Below are 25728 nucleotides of genomic sequence, written 5' to 3' on the forward strand. Positions count from 1 at the left end.
AAAGGAAAGTTAATAATAATAGAAGATAAAATAACAGAGTAGCACAATAAGTATGAATATTGGAGTGTATAGAGAAATGTAGGAAAGAGGATGAAGAGGAGACAGACTTTGTCTTTAACTTCAGAGGTGAGATATTCAGACTATTTTAAGGAAGCTTGTGGCCAGATTTCAGGATTGGGTTCCTTAAGTCAAACCTCTTAGCAGATGACCACTTGGCACTGCTCAGAGCTGACCCCCTCCAGCAGGAAGGATTCTTCTCGCCCTTACAAGGGGTCGCACCTGCTGAGATCCCCTTCTCAACAGGTTTAGCTGCAGTGAGTGTTGCCCTCAAGGTCACGGCCCTCTCCATTTGGCTATGTGCAGCCCTTGGGTGGAGGGTATGGCTGTCATGCTCCAATAAAGCCAACTTAAAAAGGTGACCCGGCCTCACAGCTGCCTGTGGCTCTGGTCTTCATCTAGCCTGCAGACCACCCCATCCTACCTGCTGCCCAAAGCTGTCCCCTTCCTATCCTTCCCAGAAAAAAAAGAAAATTTAAAAAATTCTGTTTTTCTGAACTCTAGTACATTTTCTCTTTATTCATTAAAGTCACTGACGTCTATTAGAAGGCATCAGTTTAAAATAAGTGTAAAAAAACTAATTCATATATTCAGAAATTATATATTTTAGCATTTTATTTCTACTAAAATGTTTATTTTCATGTAAATATATTACATGAGACTCCAGGAAATATTCAATAGATATAAATGTCAGGAAATCAGTGTTACTTATAAATACAAGGACACTGATGCCAATGGCATTATCCTATCACTAACTATATACATTTAACTTAATATTTTGATTTGTGGGGTACTTTCCAACATCTTCCTCAATATTTTCTTCAAAATGAACAATATAACATTTCCTTGCAGAATATAAAGTTGGCTTAGAGCAACATTAGCATCATGGTGTTATAAGATGTCCCTTCTTTAAGCTCCCAATTTTAACAAAAATTAGCATCCATCAAATGGATCCATCGATTAGCATCCATCAATTAGCATCCATCAAATTAGTACCAACAAAAGTACTCTGTAGTAATTGTGAGATGTAATACCATATAGATTCCACCATACAAATTCCATAAAGAGACCTGAAAGTAGTTCTACCCACCTGTGCATTGGGGAATAGGCAGACAGACCTCAGGTTGGAAAGCAAAATAGCAGAAGCCGTTGAACAAGCTGAGCAGTGAACTGGCCCCAAGGAAACCTGAGTAATGTTGACTTGGGCAGATACCCATGGATGAGAGAGACTTTGTAAAAATCTAGCCCTCCTGAGAGATTCTGGCCCCCTAATGGAACAAAAAAAAATTATAAGCTTGATTGCTTTAGAAGGAGAGAAGAGCTTTGCCAGTGCCACCCCTCCCTCCAAGGTGACACAATATGGGGCTGAACTAGCCTGGTGGGACCTCTCCTGCAGGGAAAGGTAGAGCAGTGGGTGAGTGGCAACCCTACCTGTGTCAGACACATTATTGAGGTAGGACCTCCCCGACTCTGAGAAGGAAGGAGATTGAGAAAGAGATAAGATTATGAAAAGAGAGTCCCCCTAACTTTTCTCAGGACTCCAGCAAGAAGCCAGTCCACAGGGTGCTTGAATGACCTCACACAAGGATCTCCCTACCTGACCTGTGGACATCCCCAATACCTCAAGTGCTAAACCCACCACCACTCCCCACTCTGTGGCCAATTCCTTGTATACGCTCCCAAGTGAGATGGTAAAAGTGAGCTTGGATAAATAGAATATGCTCAGAAAGTCTGACCAGGGTCCATGGGCAAAGGAGAAACCACGAGTTTGACTATAGTGCCACCTTCTGGAAAACAAAAGAGACATTTCTAGCAGCCAAGCTGGTGAGTTGTTAAAAACAGAGGAAATAAGGCCTAAGAATTCAGCCACACATGGTAGCAACCAGTGTGGAGAAAGTGTACTCATACAATGTTGGAGAAAATCCCAGATGTAAGCAGGACCAACAAAAATATCTCCAACTTGATTACAAAATATTTGAGGAGGTGTTTGATATATCAAATGCAGCAGCAATGCAAAACTCCAAGGAGCATGAAGAATCAAAGACACATGTCATCACTAAAAGATAATAATAATCCTACAGTAATCAAGCTCCAAAACATGGAAATTTGTAATTTACCTCATAAAGAATTCAAAATAACAGTTTCGAGGAAAATAAATGAAATACAAAGAAACACAAAAAGGCAATTCAATGAAATCAGGAAAACAAGACACGAACAAAATGAGAAATTTAACAAAGAGATAGAAATCAAAAAAGAACCAAAGAGAAATTCTGGAGCTGAATAATTCAACGAATAAAATGAAAAATGCAATACAGAGCTTCTACAGTAGAATAGAACAAACATATTAAAGTGTTTTTAAATAGAAACACACTTAAGACAAAGTTATGTATTGATTTGTTGATGAAACTGTTGTAACCAGGGGCTCACAGGAACTTAATCCTGTATTCCCCTCAGCAGCGTAATAACCCTGTATTCCCCCTAGGAGCAATGGTTCAGTATTTATTAATTCCGTCCAGTGTTCATGGTGACTTTATAGAAGAGAACTACCACGGATGATGAGAATCAATTATGTTTATATAAAACTGAATACAGTGCTTCTGTGGGAAAATATTCCAATAAGATCAGTAAGGAAAATGTTCTCTTTTTGAGGCATTGTTCATAATTTTTAGGTTGGCTCAGGTAGCTATGTTTTACAGGATAATCAGACAATTACTAAGAACTGTTCACCTTTTACATTCAAATTACTCTTATGTATCTTTTTGAATTATTGACTTTATTTTATTTAATGTGCGCATTTATACATTTTTTATGTATTTTCCCAATAGTTATATGTAATCATTTGTGGAAAAAGATATGAACTAAATAAATAAGTGACACCCTCAGGCAGGTGCCCAAGCTGATAATCATCCCGTGCATGGAATGCCCTTCAGAAAACCAAATTTATGTTTCTGAGACTTGTTGAAATATTACTGGACACAGAACATGACCATCTGTATGGCAGATGTGCCCTGAAAACTATGAATGATAATGTGTAGCGCAATACAGATTGTAACAAACAACCTGACTGTCATGTGAAGATTTTCAACCCCTACCTAATAACTAAAAATTCAGAAAGCATAAATGTGCCGTCTTCTGTGATGAGAATAAGTAATGGTGATATGTGTGTATTTACATAATGAAAGGTAAACATATATATGTTTATAATGAATGGAATCAGTTGCTGAAATCTACTATTTTTTAAAACCATTTATATGCTCCAACTCTCTTGCTTGTTTGATTCTAGTATAGGCATGTCACTGCAACCTTTTTACTCTCATCAGATCTTCCATATTAAAATAACATGCCTTATCCTCTTTTTTCTTAACCATTTCTCTTATATCAGCTTCAAATATGCCAATTCTCTATGTCCAAACAGGTCCACCACTTGAGTGGTAGATCATGGATAAATGTGTGCAGCCCAATTGCTGATTCATTGTAACAGTGTATTTTTCATGTATGTCTATGTGTGGGTGTTTGGTTATTCTAGTAGTAGAAATGATTAGGAACAATCTGTGCCCAGGTGTTTGGCCTAAATGTACAGCTAGGAAAGAGAGCAAAACTCACTAGCCTGTATAAATGCTGAACTAATAACTTACACTCTCTGAGTCCTTTGCTGTCAGCAACTAAATACTACCTTTTCAAAATTTGGGTAGAAGTTTGTTTTCAAAAATTTCAGAAAGCTCCTGTTCGAGGTTTATTTGTTTGTGTCTTTTTGTCTTTTGCTTGGTTTTAACATTTTTTTAATTCAACTTGGAAGCACAGTTATTTACTTTGACAACAAAGATCCTTAAATACTCTAAGTTTTATTATCTGTCTGAAAACAAAGTCATTGTCATTCAACTTTAAATTTTCAAAAAATTTAAAAATAAAAATAAAGCATAACTACATAAAATGGTGAATTTTTAAAAGAGAGAATGATGTCTTTGGGGATAGGGATTATATTTTAAATACTAAAATATTGGCTCGGAAGTCTTTTAGATAACTAATATTTCCAATAGTGTGTCTCTGTATATGTGCTGTTTAAACCCTCTCCTCTCACTTTATCCTCTGTTCTCGTTCAACTGAAGAAAGTCAAAGTTTGCCTTTAAAAGATGCTTTCCAGGAGGACTGACTTAAAAATACACTACTTTGTACTGACAGTTTGCCAAAGCATGGGCTCCCCAAAGCATAGTTTTTTAATCACTTCTTTAATCATAATTGTTTTATTTTTCTGTATCAGAGCTTATAAACTACTGTGGTTGCTGTTCCAATGAATGTATTTTAGGGTATATGTTAAATTCAGAGTTTAATTCTCTAAAATATGTTGCTAATATTAGAGCGAAGAGATTTTTTTTATAAAAATTAGAGTATTAGGGTAACTAGTAGCATTGGCTCCATATTTCATTATGCTAAGAATTTGCTGGGGTTGAGTAGCAGCTACCATTTTAGACAGAAGTGTTCCTCGGTTGCCACCATTCCCATGAGGCTTGCTTCACTCTTTTACATTTCTTGATGGATTCCAGCAGATTTTTGGATCTGTAGCCCCTGACAATAGAAGTAAATGAGACAACTCTTTTTTTTTTTCTTTCTCTAAAACTACTTCTCCATCAAAGAATCCCATTTAAAAACTAAGAAAATGTATCTCAGAACAAAATTTAAAAGTATCTATTCTGTCTATTCTGTAGAGGCATAATGCTTTCATTTATTGACAAAATTCATTTATTCATTGTGACAGTGCAATGATTAAGGAAGTGGAGTGTAAATTGTAGGCAGAGCAAAAAGGGTGCCATAGACTGATGTGGGTAGAGAAATGCAATGTCAGGAATGGTTTAGAAAAAGACATTACTTAATTAAGTTGAAAGGTAACTAATGAGGATTCCAGCTAAAGCCTGGGGACAAGAGACTGGATGTAGGGATACATCATGCAAAGACCTACAAGTAAGAGAAAACAACAGTGATTCTCTGATGGAGATCATTAAGAAATAAAGCTAAACACTCAGGCCAGCTGTGAAATTGTGGTCTTATATGCTTCATCACGTTTCGTTGTTGTTTTATTTCAAATTGAAAAGATATGGCTGTTTCCCCAATTTTACCACAGTGTAGCTTTCTACTCAACTAATATTACAGGCACTGAAGAAAATCCCAGCTTTGTCTCTCCTCTTATAGACAGGGCAACCATTGTCTCCAACACCCTTCCTCAAATTTGCCAAATGCATGTACCCAACCTGGATTTCAAGGATCTCTCTGAAATAGTTTTGGTTTTAATAAAGTAACCAGTTACCTCTTACAATTTAAAACTTAGTCTGTGATAACTTAATGCATGGAGGATTGTTTGTTTGTTTGTTTAGGGCCACACCTATGGCATATGAAGGTTCTTAGGCTAAGAGTCCAATCAGAGCTGTAGCCACTGGCCTATGCCACAGCCCCAGCCACAGCAACACAGCCTCTTGAGCCACATCTGTGACATACACCACAGGTCACTGCAATGCCAAATCCTTAACCCAATGAGCAAGACCAGGGATCAAACCCACGTCCTCATGGATACTAGTCGGGTTCGTTAACCACTGAGCCATGATGGGAACTCCATTTTTTTCTTTGCTTTTTTTTTTAAGTTTTTTTAAGCAGGAACGACAGATGTATTTTCTCCACAGGGGCTAAGACGCTAATGATCATAAATTGATCCAAATGTGCTCCACACTGAATAATCAGGACCTTCTATTTCTCTACCCAAAGCAAGGGCTATGATGTTGGAAATTTCAGACTTTATGGGAATTCTCATGTAAGGTTTGCAAGTGTTCTTTTGAAATGCTTCAGGTCTATGGCTGTGGGCAGCTGTCAACTTTTTTTTTTTCCTTTGTGTAATAAACGGCTGGGTTTTGTGCTGGAACACTTCTGGTATGCTGTTGGTCAAATGAGAATTGACAGTTTTTCTTTTGTTTTCTTTTTAGCTCACTCCTGTTGGCACCACGATATTTACAGGCTTTTCAGGAGACAATGGAGCTACAGACATAGATGATGGGCCAAATGGACAGATAGAATATGTTATCCAATATAATCCAGATGATCCGGTTAGTAAATATGTACTCGCAATATGACTTCAATGTAAGGAATACAATTAATATTTAATTAAGCTGATATTTATTGTATTATTCTCTTGCTCAGCTCCTGGAACCACATTATTAATCCTACTACTATTAAAAATTATCTCAAAATTACATTTTAAAAAATATTTTGGTATACTTTCAAAAGTTAGTTTTTAGTGGGTTTTGTAAGTAAAAGGTTTAAAATGTATTTATAGGTATAATATAACATTTTTATTAAATTTCCATTGTGTTTATGGACACCTAAGCATTCTAAATAAATCATTGGACATGATATATCTAATGTGATGCATATGCTTTATGGAACCTGCAGATTAATACCACCACTGCCCTTTCTCCACTGAGGAAACCTAAGGTAGAATAGAAGACAAAGCACGTAGCAATAGGTGTTTTGGCTTTTGGGGGGTTTTGCATTAGACTGTGGGGCTTATACGTCGTGCTTTAGACTAGGAAAGTATTTCTCCCAATTATATATTATATATAACACAAATCAGATAAGAATTGTTTCCTTGAAGCTAGAGCTAGAAATCCTGCCTGCTGTCTTTTCCCCAAGGCAGCTTCTCAGAATACTGTGGGCTCCCCAAAGCACAGTTCTAAAATCATTTCTTAAGTGAGTTTTTAAATGAATGCTTCTCTTTTATGTTTAATATTATGAATTTTAAAAGTGATGAAGTTAACATTGTGGCTTTTTTTTTAATTATATATTTCTTATATAAGCTTTAAACAAACAAAAACCTGTTGAACTTGCAGAAACTAAAAACTCCCAGTAAAATCCATCTCACACATTGATTGTGAGAATGAAGTGAATTATGAAGGCGGTTTCTCATTGTATTCTCAGAAATCAATTAGTTAGTAGTAGGATTTCTATTGCATAGGAGAGAACACAGGCTCATTGGTAAAGTGATTTGCTGGGTAACTCACAGTCACTTCTCAGCTGGAGAGTTAAGATTCTATTTCAGATATGTGATATCATATGGTATTTGCCTTGCTTTTTCTGACTTACTTCACTTAGTATGAGAGTCTCTAGTTCCATTCATGTTGCTGCAAACAGAATTATTTTGTTCTTTTTTATGGATGAGTAGTATTCCATTATATATATTTATCACCTCTTCCTAATCCAATCATCTGTCAATGGACATTTAGGTTGTTTCCATGTCTTGGCTATTGTGAATAGTGCTGCAATGAACATGCTGGTGCATGTGTCTTTTTCAAGGAAAGTTTTGTGTGTAACTGGGTCGCCATGCTGTATAGTCGAAAATTGACAGAACACTGCAAACCAGCTTTAATGAAAAAAAAAAAATAGAAATCATTATATAAAAAAAGATTTGATTTCAGAGTAGTGTGTGCTCCACTCTTTCTCTATTGTGTGCTAATAAAATAGTTGTAGCACTTGTGCTAAAATTTTCAAAATATTTGGAGAACAAAAATTAAGCAAAAAAAAAAAAAAAAAAGGTCCATGGGTATAGCAGGGCCAAGGGAAGATGTGGGGGATTTTTTTGTTTGTTTTTATGCTTCCCCTAAGAAGGATGTCTCCACATGTTTGCAGGCAGTGATAATGAAAACAAGAGATTGGGAGATAATGAGAATGTGACTGAAAAGGACAATAAGTATAAAGGGTTGTTACACAAGAAATAGAGTGGAAAAAAATCAAAGAAACAACAGAAGAGAAAAGGGCAAGAGAAACACTTTTTCCTTAAAAGTAGAAACAGGCAGCTGACTATACAGAGTATTTCTAAACCATTTATTTTCTTTACTATTTAGATTTTTTAAATGATTAATTATATGCATGTGTCGTGTTTCTAGCCTACATGTTATGAAGGTCATTTCCTAATTTTTATTCCTTCGACTGTGAAAATGAAACTCCCAGCAAGTAAAAGCCAAAGCATGTATTTTAGGGAAATGTTTATAACAGGGCATTAAAAACAAAAACAAAAACAAAAAAAACCCCCACCTATCTGAGATTTAAATATAGTGTGAAACGAGAATATATTATTTGGAAGATATTTTTAGAACTTTTGTGAGGCTGAAATTCCTTGTTAGCTATGTAGTAATTGCTTCTGAATGCTTCCCCCTTTCATGGATTTGTGGTTTTGGCATGAAATAGATGTATCTTTTACTATCTACAGATTGAATAAACCAGTGATATGCAGTTTCTAAATTGAGAGAAAATAAGTAAATATATATATATATGTATATATATATACACACACTCTATACAGTGTATACTGTATATATACACTGTAACAAACTGCCACTACTCTGGAATAAAGAAAGGTATTTTTTGAGCATGGTCCTAAGTCAAAGAATAAGATATCACAGAAGTTTCCCAGTGGCCTAGTAGTTAAGAATTTGGCATTCTCACTACTATGGACTACTATGGCTCAGGTGTGATCCCTGGCCTGGGAACTTCCACATGGTGCAGGCATGGCAAAAAAAAAAAAAAAAAGAATACGATATCATGACAGCACTTAACTACTTAACTTATGGTAAGGGTGTACTGGAAGAGAAAGCATTAACCAAGTCACATCCTTACAGAGAGAATCCAGCTTTAATCATCATGAAAACTTAATGCAAACCTCAATACCAGTTTCTTCTCTTGTAAGATCTCTGAGAAATAAATACTTGATTTTTATATTCTTAAATTGTTAAATCTCTAGAAATTCTAGTTATAATTAATAGCATCATAATATCGCCCTGCATATTTCTTAATGTTGAAACAAACTTGTATGTATTACACATATATGTAACTTGAAAATGTGGCCCCTTCTGGCTTTTGCAACCGCATTTATCATACTTTCTTTGAAATTAGTCCCATGCTACATAGTAAAGGGTAAAAGGTATAGATTGGTTTGTTGTACTTAAAAATCTCAGGGTATTTTTTGGTTTATTTATTTCCCATTTGATGCTACATTATTCATTAGCAGAAATCACAAATCAGCGACTTAGAGTTTCATTCAACTCTTAAACATTTTGTTTGACTACAAATTGTTTTAAATACTTCTTAAGCATATATTGAAAAATCACAATTGCATTGAAAGTTCACAGTCAAATTTAGTTTTTTCCACTCTCTTAAGATATAGAAACATGACAGTCCTGGTCCTGATTTCCAATAAGACAGCAATTAGCTAGAGTTGAATTATTGTTTTCCCATTAGTAACAAACTTCTGTCACTCAAACAATATAGACATATCCACTTATAACCCCATTGCTTCATTCATTTACATTATCCAAGTCATCCTTGTAGAAATTTACAAATGTAACTTCTGCCTTACAGTAATAAAAAGTCTTTTATAATTAATTCTTCTCATCACTTTAAACTCTGGCCTCCAACATTTCTGATATGAACAGACAATAAAAATGTGAATCATGTTTCCCAGTATGTAATGAACCATTTTCCTTTGACTGCTTTAAAGATTTTTATTTTAACTTTGAGTGTTCAGCAACTCAACCATGGCATACCAATGTGTAGTTTTCTTTGTAATTATCTTTCTTTTTTTTTTTTTTGAGTGGGTTTACTGAACTTTAACTGAATTTGTCTTTCACCAGTTAAATTATCAGACACCATTGTTTAATATTTTCAGGCCATTTTCCTGACTCTTCTTTCTCTCAGACACCAATTACAGGCATGTTAGGCATTTAAATATATTTCACAGATATAGGTTATGTTTAAATATTTTCAACATATTTTAATAACTTGATCACAAATTTTCTATTTATTTATTTATTTAGTCTTTTTGCCTTTTCTATGGCCACTCCCATGGCATATGGAGGTCCCCAGGCTAGGGGTCTAATCAGAGCTGTAGCCACCAGCCTATGCCAGAGCCACAGCAAAGCAGGATCCGAGCTGCATCTGCAACCTACATACACCACAGCTCACGGCAACATCGGATCCTTAACCCATTGAGCAAGGCCAGGGATCGAACCCACAACCTCATGGTTCCCAGTCAGATTCGTTAACCACTGAGCCACGACGGGAACTTCCACAAATTTCCTATTGATCTATATTCAAAGTCACTGTGTCCTCCGCCATCTCCATTCTATTCTTAAACCTATCCAGTGTATCAATTGCCTTTTTTTTGAAAGGTAACTTTATTGTGCTTTAAAGACAAGTTCAAAGTTTATTTTAAATTGGTTTAGTTTATGAACTCATTCACCTTCTAATTGTCTTTTTTATTTATTATTCTTTAAATTTCAGATGGTATAATCTTCAGGTATAAATTTTCCATATTTTTTATATTTTTATAGTGTATATTTTTTGCTGTGATTTTTCATCTTTTCATTTATAGAGAGCATGTTCTTTTTAAGCCTTTAAGAGCAGGCATCATTATGATAACTGCTTTAAAAACCCTTGTCTGGCTGTCCTAATTTTGGTCTTCTGCTGACATTCTTTCCTTTTGAAAAAGGATCACACTTTCTGGGGTTCAACATATGTCAAAAATTATTTTGGACTCAGTGCTGGATATCGTGACTATTGTATTGTGGAGCGACTTTTGATTCTGTTACACACCTCTGAGGAGATGTGTGTGTCTGTTTGTTTTTATCAGAGAGCTTGGTTGCACTCAAACTGAAAACTCTTTCTCTTGGGTGCAGTTCAAATCTCAATTCAGTATATATTTTTTCCTTATTTGATCTGCTCGTAGTCTTCTCTGTGCAAGTGTGGTTCAGACCAACTAGAGTTGATCCAGACATAGTATATAAATGGAATTTTTTTCCTCTCCCTTTCTGATTTTCTCCTTTACAATATCTGCTCCCGCCACCCCCACCCCAGTTTCTATTGGCTTTGGTTTTCCCAAAATTTATTCCTAAAGGTCAGAAAGACTTCAGGCTTTCTATCAGAGTTTTAACTACCCCCTTGAAGTGCTAAATTCAGTCTTCCCTCAGGCCAGCTATCATAAAATATGAAACTCATTTATGCTATCTTTTCTTTCAAGGGTCTAATCTCCTCCAGAATATGCCTGCTTTTGTTATCTCTCCAGAGATGTCAGATATTTTTGTTTGTTTGTTTTTTGCATTTTGTCCAGAGTTTATAGGTGTTATTTGTGGAAAGATTTAGTCAAGTGGGTACTAATCAGCCATATCGAAACAGAACAATCCATTCCCAATGAGTTTCTTTTATCAATATATCTTTAGGAGACTAGTATTCTTAACCTTTTTTTTGGGGGGGGGGTTAGGGCTACATCTGCAGCATATGGAGGTTCCCAGGCTAGGGGTTGAATCAGAGCTACAGCTGCTGGCCTGCACCGTAGCCACAGCAATGCCAGATCCGAGCCACATCTGCTACCTGCACCACAGCTCAGGGCAACACCAAATCCTTAACCAATGAGCAGAGCCAGGGATTGAACCTTGCAACCTCATGGTTCCTAGTCGGATTTGTTTCCACTGAGCCACAATGGGAACTCTAATCATTTTTGCTTCTAAACAATGTTTAGGACCTTCCTAAATATTAGGCAATAGCAACAATGATAGAAACATTTCAAAGTTTTAACAGCTAAAAGAAAAAAAAAAGAATGTACATATATTTCCTTCATGACTGAATATCTGCAGCGAAAAACTGTCAGCTAGTTTGCCACCAGCACTAGTTTGTAACCAGAAATGCTGACATTTCAAATCAACTTCAGGCTGTTTTCTCTCTAAGAAAGGGAGGATTGCAGAAAGTATTGAGGGGGTATTTATCTCTCTCCATTGAAAAAGAAGATTATTCTTTCTATCAGAAGAACATTGGTGAAGATACCTTCCTGTCAATGTTTTCCTAAATATCAGAGAAATAATAATATAATGTCACCAAAAATTATTAAGTTGAAGGTTCAACAATGTAGTAGTCATCAAGTATCAGCACTATATGTCATCACCAGTCCTTTAGACAAGTCTTAGTAACTAGCACAATGATTAGTTATCTGCTGTTGTATCAAAAAGGTAGTGGTTTAAAACAAAACAGTCTAATTTTTGTTCAGTTTCTGTGGCTTAGGTGTCTGGGCACAGCTTAATCAAGCTGTGTAGGCTGTCACAAGTGATTGAAGAATTCACTTGTTCCCTACTGTTGGCTGGAGGCTGCTTTCAACTCTTAGAAACCATCCTTAGCTCCTTGACTGCTTACTTCCTCAAGCCTGCAAGGAGAGTATCTAGAGCTAGTCTGTTAGCAAGATGGAGACTTACATGACACAAGGCAATAACAAGATTAGCAGCTTGTCACCTGCACCATATCCTATTGGTCAGAATCAAGTTAGAGGTCCTGCTCCCATTCAAGAGGGGCAGATGACACCAAGGTATGAGTTGCTTATCAGCAAGTGGGGATAGATAGAGGGTTCCCTTAAGAATTTCTTACATCTACCATAATATTAAGCATTATTATCATCATTTTGGATGTCATAAGCTGACCTACTTTGGAAAAGCACTTTTGAGTTTTTGTGTTGTTTTTTTTTTTCCCCACAAACTTAAACAAAAGAGAGAAAATGAAGGTTCTTGTCTGGTCTTAATAGCGGTTAAATTGAAAATGCTTATTTGAATAATTAGGATCTTTTTTACTCTACTTATATTTTCTTTATAATGTGGATGAACACTTATACTAGGGACAAGGAATAGGGAAGAATCAGACATTTTTACTACCTAAAATAAAACAATTTGGGGAGTTCCTGTTGTGGTGCAGCAGAAACAAATCTGACTAGGAACCGTGAGGTTGTAGGTTTGATTCCTGGCCTTGCTCAGTGGATTAAGGATCCAGCATTGCTGTGAGCTGTGGTGTAGGTCGCAGACACAGCTTAGATCCTGCGTTGCAGTGGCTGTGGTGTAGGCTGGCAGCTGTTGCTCCAATTCCACGCCTAGCCTGGGAACCTTCATATTGCTGTGAGTGCAGCCCTAAAGAGCAAATAAATAAATAAATACATAAATAAATAAAATAAAACAATTTGAATTGTCAAATGTTGTAAACTCTTCACTGAAACAAAGCACTTATTTAACCTATGAACAAAATCAGAAGAGTTCAAATTGAGCTTTTCTTTTTTTTGCCATTCTTTTCATTGAATTTTATCTAAAATAAAGAGGAACACATTTGGGAATGAAGAACTGCTGAACCGATTAACCAAATTTAAAGCAAAAGCATTTGTGCTATTTTCTAAATCTTTGTTTTTTCCTCTTTGGAGACATAACAGAAGTGAACTTGTCTGTTTTGGAGGAAATTACTTACTTTGACTAATGAGATATGAGCTCAAAGAATTAAGTGCAAGTCACCATTTCCTGTCCCACTGCTGCAGTGATTGGGGGGAAACATGTTGAGGTGAAAAGTCCATTATCCCAAAATGAAACATTAACAGAGCCTCCTTGCTGATATGTATTAATGTAGACATGTTGAGTGGGTAAGAAATAAAAAAAAAAAAAAATCTTATGTTAAGCTATTAATTTGAGGGTTTTATTCTCAAATCCTTCCTTGATTGATATATTTAGACAAAAATAATTCAGTAAATATCTCATTATTAACATCTGCTATACAGTGAACTAGAGGAAGTTGTACTATGGTCATCACGATTATCACAAAATACTATTTTTTTGTTCCTTCATGGTAGTACAAAGTAAGACTATCTGTAATACTTTGATCTAGTTAGATTGTTAAAAGAAAGGGAAAGAAAAAAATCTTAGCAGAGAAAGATAAGAATTTGTCATCATGTGTTCTGTGGAAATTTTCATTTGGTGAAGTTTATCTTATTCGGAAAATGCAGTTATAATAGGTTGAGTCATTACATATATGGGGAAAAGAGGGGGACTACAGGATGAGGGCATGTAGATAGGAGATAATCACATCAAAGTGCTATCAGCAGCAAATAATAGAAAACTGAATTTAAAGAGGCTTAGCCATCAATGCCATGTATTACCTCTCATATCCGGTTGTTCAGAGAAGGGGTTGTAGCAGGATTTGTTAAGCAACTCAGAGACAACACAGATCCAGGTTCTTTCCATTTTGTCCTCTTCCGTCTTCAGCATTTTGTTAGCTTTGAGATTAATTCCATCAGTAGTTCCAAAATGGCTGCTGAAAGTTCCAGGTATAATATCCTTACAGAAGCATCTATAAGCAGAAAAGGGAACATTTTTTCCTGTCTCTCTTTACAACTAAGAAAAATTACTCAGATTATCTAGAATTAGATCTTGTTTACATTTCTAAAACAATCACTGGTAATGAGAGTGGAATTTCCATGGTTAGATTAGATTTATCAAAACGCACCCCATTTATGGCCATAGCCTCCCCTCAAGCACAAAGCCACCAGTTACCTGAACTCATTTGGAGCTGAGTCCAAAATGAGGTAACTTATTGGTAAGCAACCTACCATATCTTTTATAAATATGCCTAAAATTGATGTGTCTCTACAGTTATTGAGTCTCGGAAAGTTAACAACCCTTTAACAACATATCGAGTTGTGTTTTCCAGTGTAAATGGCAACCATTAACTAAGGTTTTCCCCATAATTAACTTAGACATTTAGATTAAAGCCATTTTTACACTCCCTGGCATAGTTGAGATTCCCACTCATAGATGTAAATAATGTTTAAATAAGCAAAAATTTAGGGAAAATGTCAAGTGCCTGCTTTTAATTTTAAATATCCTTCATGGTACATTTGCTATATTTACATTTTAAAATGTTACTTTTTAAATGATCGTATCCAAGAAATACCTCAAAAGCCAAGGAGCACAGCATAAATCATTAAAAAATATCTATCAACTTTGTACTCTTGAGTGTGTATGTGTGTACTAGAAAGAGAGGAGGTCAAAGAAGGGAGAGAAAGATGGAGATCAAGAGATTGCAGCTCTAGATATTAAAGGTTATTTTGCCCATGTTCCCCTGAATAAACCTGAAATGAGGATTTGAGTCAGCTGTTTTCTAATTAAATCTCAGTTCCTAAGTAACTCTCCTTTTATCAGTTGAGGGTGTGTACACACACACACACACATTTTGTCTCTCTCTTTCTTTTTCTTTCTTACCTTCTTCTTTCCCCTTCTTCTCCTTCCACTTCCCTTTTGCTTTGTCTTTCCCCCTCCGCCTTCTCCTCCCCTCTTCTCTCCTCCCTCCTCCTCCTTCTCCTCTTCCTCCTTCTCCTTTTTTTCTGAAATAATCTAACATAGATCCAAAACAAGTATTTCATCTGGTGTCCACAATCACATGCACAACCACCACCACATAAAATAATCAACTAGAACATTTCTAATGCTAAAAGTAAAACTAATTTGTTGTAGTTATTGAGAGACTATTTTATCACTTTTAATAATAGTACCCAGGAAATGTTTCTTGTTACATTTTTTCATATATTATTAGGGTTATCCATCAACAGTCCTGGAAAACTTCTAAATCAAAGTCCAGATACCTGAAAATCTTCCCAGTTACCATATTATCTTTTCAACATTTTTTTTAATCATCGATGGATTCAAATGTTGCAATTTGTGATATCTATATAATATCCCTTTTTTACGTTGATTGTCATTCTGTATTCTCAGTATTTTCAAGTATTAGATATTACTATTAACTTAAAACACTGTGCTTTTGTGAAAAAGAAGGTGTTGTAGGTTGGTTTTTGTTTGTTTGTTTTGTTTTTGTTCTCCCAAGCCTCAAAGTTGTTACCTATTAGATAAATCTCCTATCTTGACAGAGATTGAGTTTCTTTTTGGTAGCGTGCAGATCCTAAGAGCAATCTCTAAAGTGCTGTAAGGCTTTAAGCAGCACTCACTGTAAGATAGTGTAGTCACACCTCAAGAGAATATAATTTATAAGACCTGTCTCTTATCCTTAAAAAGACATCACTCTTGTGTTTTAGTGTCATTTCGAAGATTGGTAAAATAGTCTCAGAATGACAAGTTTTCAGAAGTAAGAATATTAAATCTGAAGCTTATACTCCCTTTCTATTTTCAGATAATAAGTGTGTTGTCTGTAACTTTCAAGGAGACTAAACTGCAATATCAGATTCTCTAATTCATCTAATGTTTAAATGATGTTAAATGTGTATCTTTACCCATTTGCAGACATCCAACGACACCTTTGAAATTCCCCTCATGTTGACTGGAAATATAGTGTTAAGAAAGAGACTCAACTATGAAGATAAGACTCGCTACTTTGTCATCATCCAAGCGAATGTGAGTGCTCAATTTTTCTTACTTTCCTCCTTTGAATTTGAATTTATGAAGCAAAGAACTCATCCAGTGTAATTTGCAGCCTCAACAGGGTAACCCTCCCTCAGGGTAATTTGTATATAATTTTCTTCTAGATGGGGAATGGGATGGAATGGCATGGGAAGATTATTTCCACTCACTGTGTTTGTCTTTTCTCTCATATACACTCTTTCATAATTTGTTTCTATATCATACTGAACTGTTTCTCAAAGCATGATGCACTGAACAACTGCAGTAGAATCACCTTGCGAGTGTATTAAAAATGCAGATTCCTGGACCCAGACCCAACTTCAGACCCTCTGAATAAAAATTTCAGAAGGTAGAAATGGAATTACCTGTATTTTTGCTTCCCAGGGCACTCCATAGTACACTAAAGGCAGAGAACTGTTGAATCATTTACTAAATCATTTATAGCATTTATCATTGAGTAGCTGCTCACTACATATAAGCTGTTATGCACATAACTCTCATATGTGGACAGCAGTAACAGAAAACCTGAAAAACGATTGTTTGCATAGATTTTATTTTCATAACATCCTTAGATTTATGTGGTTCAAGGGTTATTTTGGCAGTTATCACCAACGACTCAGTTTCCTTCTATCCTTAATCTCTGTCCTTCTCTGAAATTTTGTTGTTTTTCCAATCCCTTATCTGCAGTGAATGACAGAGCCATAAGCATCACAACTGTAATTCAAATCTAAGTGTAAGGGTGGTAAATCTAAGACTTTTTATGTTTGTTGATTCTGTCTCCTTTTATCTGGGAGGAGGCTCTTTCCCAGAGTCCTTTCCCACACAGCATCCCCTTACAGAACAGGAGAACATGAGTCAGCATAGCAGACAGGAACGTTAAGGGAGTCTGTAGGTGGTAAATGGGAAAGAGACAATCACCTCTGGATGACAAGCAAGTATGGTGTATCTCTTGGGGCTGAGCACATCAGTGACAAAAAAAAGAAGAAAGAAAGAATTTGCTAGGAAAGAGAACAGGGCTAGCTAAGAGGGCAGGCAACAGATACTATCTAACATTGAAAAAGTCCCACAGTGGTAGCAAGACCATCTTCTCAAAAGGTGGTTAGACCCTGAAGCCTGAAACCAACCTATACTTTTATAATCCTTAAGCATTATAATCTTATTTTTATAGCAGAACAAAAAGACAAGAGGGAGTGGCAAAAGGAAACTGCTCCATCAGCTGTTCTAAACAAGCGTATGTGCAATAAGATATCACTTAGAGGCCATGTTTTATCTGTCTTAGATATATTTCAGGAAAAAGGTAATTTATGTGTACATATATACATATATATGTACAGGTAGATATCGATAGAAACCTAATTTTTTTTTTTTTTTTGGCTATTTCTTTGGGCCACTCCCACGGCATGTGGAGGTTCCCAGGCTAGGGGTCGAATCGGAGCTGTAGCCACCGGCCTACGCCAGAGCCACAGCAACGCAGGATCCAAGCCGTGTCTGCAACCTACACCACAGCTCACAGCAACACCGGATCATTAACCCACTGAGCAAGGGCAGGGATTGAACCCGCAACCTCATGGTTCCTAGTCGGATTTGTTAACTACTGCGCCACGATGGGAACTCCAGAAACCTAAATTTTGATGCCAAATTTCTGAACTTCCATTCTTGTTTTGTTTCTTTTTTCCCAATTCAATGTGGATTGTCTTGGTGTTCAGTAGTAGAGACTAGTAGAGATGGAGGATATAGGAAAAAATAAAGTCTGTTGTGGAGGGCCGCTCAGAATTTCTCAAAAACACTGAAATCTTTTTTTTTTTTCCCATGTAAGTGAAAATGTGAAGAAAAGATACAATTTTCCTTTCTAACTCAGAATCTCTAATGAAAATAACAGAAATGTCAGATTGCTAGAGAATGTTTCTGAAAGCTAATTTTATTGTGTTATTTACAATGAATTTTTTTAAATGAAACGCAAAAAAAAGTCCAAATTGCTTTCTAGTTTAAAGTATTTATAAAGACATCTGGAACAATTTGAATCCAGTTTGCTAGACTATTTGTAACTGGGGAAAGTGATAAGTTTTTAGCACCCCACAGATAACATTATGAAATAGAAAGGTATACATGAATCTCTGAAAGGAAGGAATGGAGTTGGTGAGAAATTGAAAGAAATTTGAATTTATCTGTAAAATAGTAATTTTTATACAAATTTAAATTATCCAATGCAAAATGGAATGCTAAATGTAGGAAATTATAAGATTTTTATGTTTTTAAATATTTTCAGATTATATCTTTTTAAAAGTTGTATAATATACCAAAATTAGGATGTATCATTATATATTCAACTATATATCGGGGAGGGGTTGTTCTTTGTTGTTCTTTTGACACGGAATTGGTAGCTACTTTCATTACCCTCATGAGAGGCAGTGAGCACAGTGTAGTGGTAAAAGCATGAATTCTAAAACCATATTACCTGGATTCAAATCCCAGTTCTGCCATTTCCTTGCTGTGTGACTTTGGGCACACTCTGTCTTTCAGTTTCCTAAGCAAAAAATGGGACTATTAAGAAACACACCACATAAGGTTCTTGTGAGGATTAGCGAGTTAGTAAGCAAAAATATGCTTATCATTACAGTATTACATAAACCACTTAAGTACCAGGACTTTACTGTGTAATAATAGAATAATTAAAAGATGAACTACTATGAGAAAAATTGTATATATGCATGGCTATATGTATGTGCATGTATATGTATGTATATACATACATTTATACGTACATATACTTTTCATCTTAGTAAGCAATGTCATGTTATCTTCCAAAGTGTTACAACACATCACATCCTCAAAATTTATAAAGAAGACTGTCCGTTGCTCCTACATTTTAGATATATAACTTACTTAAGAGAGTAGGTTATTGGAGCTGGAAAGCTGGCTCATGCTTGCTTGAGGGCTGATTGTGGGCATCTCTTCCCAACCTTGACCTCATTTGTAGACATGGTAGAAGATATTGACAGTATGGAAAAGTGACAAATGCTACAAGTCAGGACTTCTTATCTCAGCTGATTGTTAAACATTGATGGCTTCTTATGTATCAATATCTATTAAATTTATATCCTTATATTTATATGTAATAATGATGTCTATATATCTAAAATGTCTTTCTAATTATTCTTTTATATTCTTCTTTATCATTTTATTGATGGGATGTAAACCACAGTGCAATGTAAGCCATGTACATTAAAAACTTATTCTCTTGGAGTCATAAGGAGAGCTGAAATATGAACAATCAATTTGGACTTTAAAGTAGATGGTTTCTAAGATGCCAGAGGTCTGATAATTACCGAATGTTACTCAGCTTTGGCCTGGCTTTGCTTAGAGTACAAAGATTTGATTGATTTGCAAAAGGAATTATTCAAACTTCATGTAGTTGAGAGGTTTCTTCCTATCTATATGAATATGTTATTATTCTTTTTTTTTTTTTTGTCTTTTGAACTTTTAGGGCCTCACCCATGGCATATGGAGGTTCCCAGGCTAGAGGTCTAATCAGAGCTGTAGCCGCCAGCCTGCACCAGAGCCACAGCAACACCAGATCCGAGCCATGTCTGTGACCTACACCACAACTCACGGCAATGCCAGATCCTTAACCCACTGAGCAGGGCCAGGGATCAAACCCACAAACTCATGGTTCCTAATCAGATTTGTTTCCTCTGAGCCACAACAGGAACTCCTGCGTTATTATTCTTAATAAATTAGAAGAGTTGATCCACAGAAAACATCACGTATTTTATAAAATTTTTGCAACTTATTATGCACATCGTTTATTTTAAATATGAATGTCCAAAAGAGAATGATAGATTCTGGAAAAGAGAAGAAAAATCTAGAAAAGAAAGTTCAGAGTAGTTAAGGGTTTCAGAGAGGTTAAGTACAAAAGTGAAGGGTTTCCTTTTGTTGAGATTTCTGATATATTCTCTTACCATAAACTCCAATATTGATGTTATCATAAATCATTAAAAAAATCAAATCCATCTCTATACATAGATATCTTCAAAGCTAATTCCCTTTTATATTTTGATTATTCTGAGGAAAATACTAAAGGCTCTTATGTATTCAAGAGCCCTTAAATATTTGTCAGAAAGAAAGGTTTCCATTTAGCTAAGGATTATAGAAAGACTAATTTTTGAATTATCCTATCAGTAGCAGTGTTATTCTGCATTTTCCCAAGTATCAAAAATCTAGAGAAGAGACATTTCCTGTCCTTCATAAAAACATGCTGTATTTTAAAAATATATATTAATATAAAATAATATTATTTCTTTTTTAGCTATGTCTTTTCTCTTTATGGCTGTCAATACCAGAAAAAGTCTAAACTAGAGCAATAACTGTTTTACTTCTTCCCTTTCAGGGTCTCTTGACCTAAAATAAATAGACTGCCAATTATTTCTCCAGCAAAAATGGGTTTATTTGGGATAAGAAGAGAATTGCAATTTGGAGTCTACAGCTATCGTGAGCCATGTGCAAGTTGCCCAAAGCAAGGGATGAAGAGATTTTATAGAGGGGGAAAAGAAATTAGGAGGGCTATAACAAACAGAGGTCATTTTCATTGGCTCAACTGTTGACTTGAAAGAAGTCTTTCTTCTTTCTTTTGGGCTCTGCTATCCTTGTGGTGTGTGAGAGCACCCCCATCTGGTCTCCTGACTTTATTTAGTTGAGGTTTCTGTTTGTTTATTTATTTATTCATTTATCCATTTATTTTACATTTTTTAGGTGTCCAAGAGTCAAGATTTCTGTTTAAACAGCTTTTTACAACCCTTGGTTTCAGGAAGGAGCTTTACTGGGTGTAGTGTCTCACATTGAAGGGAAGCACGCAGATTGGGAACTTATGGAGGTTACATTCAAATAACAGGAGGGATAGGAAGGAGTACTCTCAGGCACTTTTTATCTAAAGTCCATCTTTTATCAAGATCATAGACATTGGAGATCATCTCAGGTGATATGTCATCATCAAAGGTTGGTGACAAACTTCCAACAAGCCTGTTCATATATCTTGGGAAAGCTGTTTCACTGGACATTGTCTGATAAATTCTGGGAGATCTTTACTTTTAGGTCCCAAGATGATGTTCAGGTCTACTCAGTATCCCAGGCTTTTTTTAGGTGTCCAAGTGTCTATTCCCTGGGATTTGAGAGCACAGTGTTGGTTAACAGTACCTGATCTAGTGAGTCTGAAGAGAGTTCTTCAGGAGGTATGCTTCCCTATAGAATAAACCTCCAGCTTACAAGGTGTGCTGCTTAAGGTATGCATCTCTGAAAGCACACTGTGAAAAGATTTCCCTACCAAAGCATGGTTTTTTTTTGGTTTTGTTTTGTTTTTTGTTTGTTTCTTTTTTGGCCACACATGTGGCATGTGGGAGTTCCCGGGCCAGAGGTCAAATCCTAGCCAAAGCTGCACCTACTCTACAAAGGTGGCAACATTGGATCTTTAACCCACTGCGTGGCCAAGGATCAAACTGGTGCCAGAAAGTTGATCATTAACCCACTGCACCACAGTGGGAACTCCCAAAACATGGTTATTTTTAATAGAAGTAGTTGCCCTGTTGAAATACTGAGAATCTCCTTTTGTCAATTGTGTGTCAAAAAGGCAATGAGCCTCTTGTGAATTTCCCAAATTTTATGAGTTTCAAAAAGGATGGATCCAAGTTTAGATAGACTAACAGCAATGCTTTTGGCCAAGGCATTTGGAGGGTCTTTACAAATTTGGCCAATTGATTCTCAGTAGTGCCATTAATGTTTGGCAAAACCAGAGGACAGAGGATTGAAAGTAGCAAGCACAGTGAAAGTGTTATAAAACTGGCCAAAAAGTACAGACTTGTTGAAATAGCTCACCATTGAAATTGGCTCCTCGATCACTATAACGTTCAAGAGGAGTTACCCAGGTAAGGGTAATCTCTTCAAAAAAGACTTTAGCTACAGAAGAGGCAATAGCTTGTCTGCAAGAGAAGGCATCAGTCCACTGTGAGAACATACAGACCATGACTCAAACATGTTTATATCCATGACACTAGGGAACGGAACCTTGAATGGTCCATTAGGCAGTTTAAAAAGTCTGGGAGTGGTATGGACAGTCTTCCTTGGGTTGCATTTTGGACAAGTGGGACCCGTGAGGTAGATATTCTTACAGCCTTATTAATGTTTCCCCAACAGTATGTTGATTCATGGATGTTCTCATTTTTTCAGTAGACCAATGCATATACAGTGGTGAGGAGTGGGAATTTGAGTTAGGACTGGATTGTTATTTGGACCATACTAAGAGATTTCTCTTTTTATCAAATAAACAAAAATGTTGAATTTCCAATTTGATTTTTCCTTTTCTGAGGCCAATGATTAGCTTATCTAGCCACTTTTTCTAAGTTTCCATTAGGGGAAATATTCCTTTAGACCATGAGAGGGGGTTAGCTGCTGTTAGTTCCTTTAAAGGCTACATTTCTTGTGGAAATATCTGCAAGGTGATTTCCCTTAGCTTCCAGAGAGTCAAGTTTAGGATGTGCCAGCATCTTAATCATAGCTAAAGCTATAGGTAAAAGTATCACACCCAACAACTCCTGAATGTAAGGGTCATTTTAAATTTCATTTCCATTGGAAGTAAATAAGCCACATTGCTTCCACAACATTCCAAAATCATGAGCTACATTACAAACATATCTACTATTACTGTAAACTTTGGCAGTGTGGCTTTGACTAAAGTACAAACCCATATACAAGTGTATAATTCATCCCGTTTGGCCAAAGTAGACATAGATAAAGATGCTGTCTCCACATCAGAAGGAGTTGCAATGGCATATGGAGCACGATATTTGCCATTGTCACCTTTTAAATAAGAACAGTCAGTGAACCATGAGAAGTCATCATTACCTAAAGGTATTTCCTGCTGATCATAATGAGGAGTCAGGAGGGTAATTCATCAACGTTAAGCAGTTGTGAGACTTCATCAGTGATGGGAGGGAAAAGAATAACCTGGTTAAGGTTATTAAAATGTAAAAGAGTTTTGTGAGAAGCAATTAACAAAAGGACTTCATAAAAGATGAGGTGGCTAAGTAAAATGGTGAATGTGATGAGGTACAAAAATGGTTAAAGGCGATCCCTTTATGACTTTCTTGACAGCCTTAATCGAAATGGCTGTTGTTGTAATGGCTCTAAGGCAAAGAGGTATCCACGGGCCACAGGGTCCAGTTGTTGGTTCTAATACCCTGTGGATCCATGGTGCTCTCTGTGTCTTTGGATGTGTACCCCCAAAGACCTCCCTTTACTTTTCATATACAAAAAATAAAAGGGAATCTAATAATTGGGATGCCCAAGGGCAGGTGGGTTTGCTAAGCTCTCTTTAAGGCCTTAAATCGGTGTCATCTGGTTCTTCCCATAAAATTGGTTCATTGTGATTTTTTAGTAAAACATAATAGCCAATAGAAAAAAAATTGGAATCCAAGTTTGGCAATAACCAACTAGCCTGAGAAAACTTCACAGTTGGCACTTAGTTTGGAGTTAAAAGTAACTTAGGACATTATATTGACTATCTCCATCTATGTGTAGCCCTTGTTCAGATATCAGATTCCTTGGGGTTGAACAAACTATATATATATATATATTTTTTTTCCCTTGGCAACCTTATGTCTCTTTAAGACTAAAAGCTTTAGCAAGTACATGCTGTCTTCCTATGAGAAGGTTCAAGAAGGAGAGCAGGGATGTAGATCATCCACATATAGCCACAAAATAGAACTCCTGGGGAACATTATAGCTAGCCTTCAGGATTTGTGAGAAATAAGGGCTCTCATTATTGTCCAGGTGAATTGGGTTTTTTGTTTGTTTTCCCCAGGTGAAGATAAACAGTATTGGCTAGCTTCCTCAGCTAGAGTACTAAAGAATACAGTGCATAAGTCAGTGATTTGCCTCTGGTGGAAACATGCTAGTAAATATGGGAATTAGGCCCAATGAGGTGTTGGGAGATAAAAATGAGGTTTATTACTTGGATGTCCTAGACAAACCTCCACCCTCCACACTTAGGTTTTCTTACTGGTAAAATAGCAGTGGTCTGCAGTTAGTACAAGGGATAATAAGGCCTTGAGCCCTGTAATCTTCTACTATGGGCTTTATGCCCTAAAGGTTTTGTTTTATTTTGTTTTGTTTTGTTTTCACTTATAGGATATCGATTAATTCTGAGATGAGGTTGTGAGGGATCTATTTGAGTCCTAGTGGGTGGTGCATTATGAATTTTTCCGATATCAGTTGGGGATTTTGCCCATAAGGAGGGAGGTAGATTCATAAGGCGGATAGATCCATAAGGAGGGAGGTAGATTCAGCAGGGACACATGATCAGTGTTTCCTGAATCAACTCTAATACTGTCAGAGACAGAACAAATTAAAAAATGACAAAGGTTATGTAACTTACTTTGTTGGCTGCTTTGATGACTACTGTTTCCTTCTAGAATTATTTCCATGTTTTAGAAGAAATAAATTCTGGAGTAAAATATCTCTAAAAAGTCTCAGCAGGAGAAATGAAAAAGGGCAGAGCAACTAAGGAGAAAAGGTGTATATTTCTTAAAAAGCCTAAATAGAAGGAAATAGGGTTCAGAGACAGAAACCATTTGAGGTTCATCTGAGGTTCCCACTGTCCAAACTATCTAGTACTTCAAGACAAGGGCTGCTTTATTATAATGGGGTTGATCATCCAGAATGTGGCTGTGGTGTCTCTGAAGACTAAAAGACACCCACCTCCTATCTGGAGGAATATTTCTTCAAGCTAATTTAGGAATGTGGAAAAGCCTCTGAAGTTCCTCAGAGCCACATCACTGATAATTAGGAGGATGTTGGAAAGGCCCGTTAGAAAGCTGAAGGTGCTCAAAGTGCTTAAATTTGTAACAATCTAGCTTCCAATGTCCTGGTTCTTTGCAATAAGAGCAGAGAATAGGGGAGTTTTGGTTTCATTTAGGATTATTTGCTAGAATGGAAGATTAAGAATTTTGGTGGTCTTCCTTTTAGGTGACTCATCTAGAGTGCAAGACAGCTGATTTGCCAGATTAACTAACTCTGGAGGGGACATAGTTCCCCATTTCACGCTAGGCCTTTTTATTAGAAGGGAAAGGTCCCAATTCAGCCCATTAATAACCATATAGTTAAAAGCTACCTGGATGGGTTGAACATCTAAAGGAAGACCAGAATTTTATTTAAAAACAATCTGAAGTTGATTGTAATAATCATGAAAAGGTTTATTTTATTTTTGTGGGCAAGCTTTAATTTCGTTCCAATCAACAGGGTTTCAAAAAGCACTAGGAATTGCCCAAAGAAGTCACCTAGCAATTGCCCAAACCTGACCAGGACAATCTCCCAGTTGTAATCTTGGAAACCATTCAGAATTTTCCCAATTAGCTGTTTTCATCCTCACAGGGTGTGAGAGCTCCCCCTTCTG

General features: G+C 36.3%; 1 protein-coding gene across 7 annotated transcripts in view; it reads left to right on the forward strand.

The window, feature by feature from the left end:
* PCDH15 (protocadherin related 15) overlaps positions 1 to 25728 on the forward strand; it is a 734454-nt gene that overhangs the window by 300379 nt on the left and 408347 nt on the right. For all 7 annotated transcript variants that reach the window (XM_047760762.1, XM_047760764.1, XM_047760769.1 and 4 more), the window contains 2 exons: positions 6024 to 6143; positions 16173 to 16283. In XM_047760762.1, the coding sequence (XP_047616718.1) occupies positions 6024 to 6143; positions 16173 to 16283 (231 nt within the window). The remainder of the gene's footprint in view (positions 1 to 6023; positions 6144 to 16172; positions 16284 to 25728) is intronic.

This window comes from Phacochoerus africanus, chromosome 15 (assembly GCF_016906955.1).
Source record: "Phacochoerus africanus isolate WHEZ1 chromosome 15, ROS_Pafr_v1, whole genome shotgun sequence".
In the NCBI taxonomy this organism is placed as follows: domain Eukaryota; kingdom Metazoa; phylum Chordata; class Mammalia; order Artiodactyla; family Suidae; genus Phacochoerus; species Phacochoerus africanus.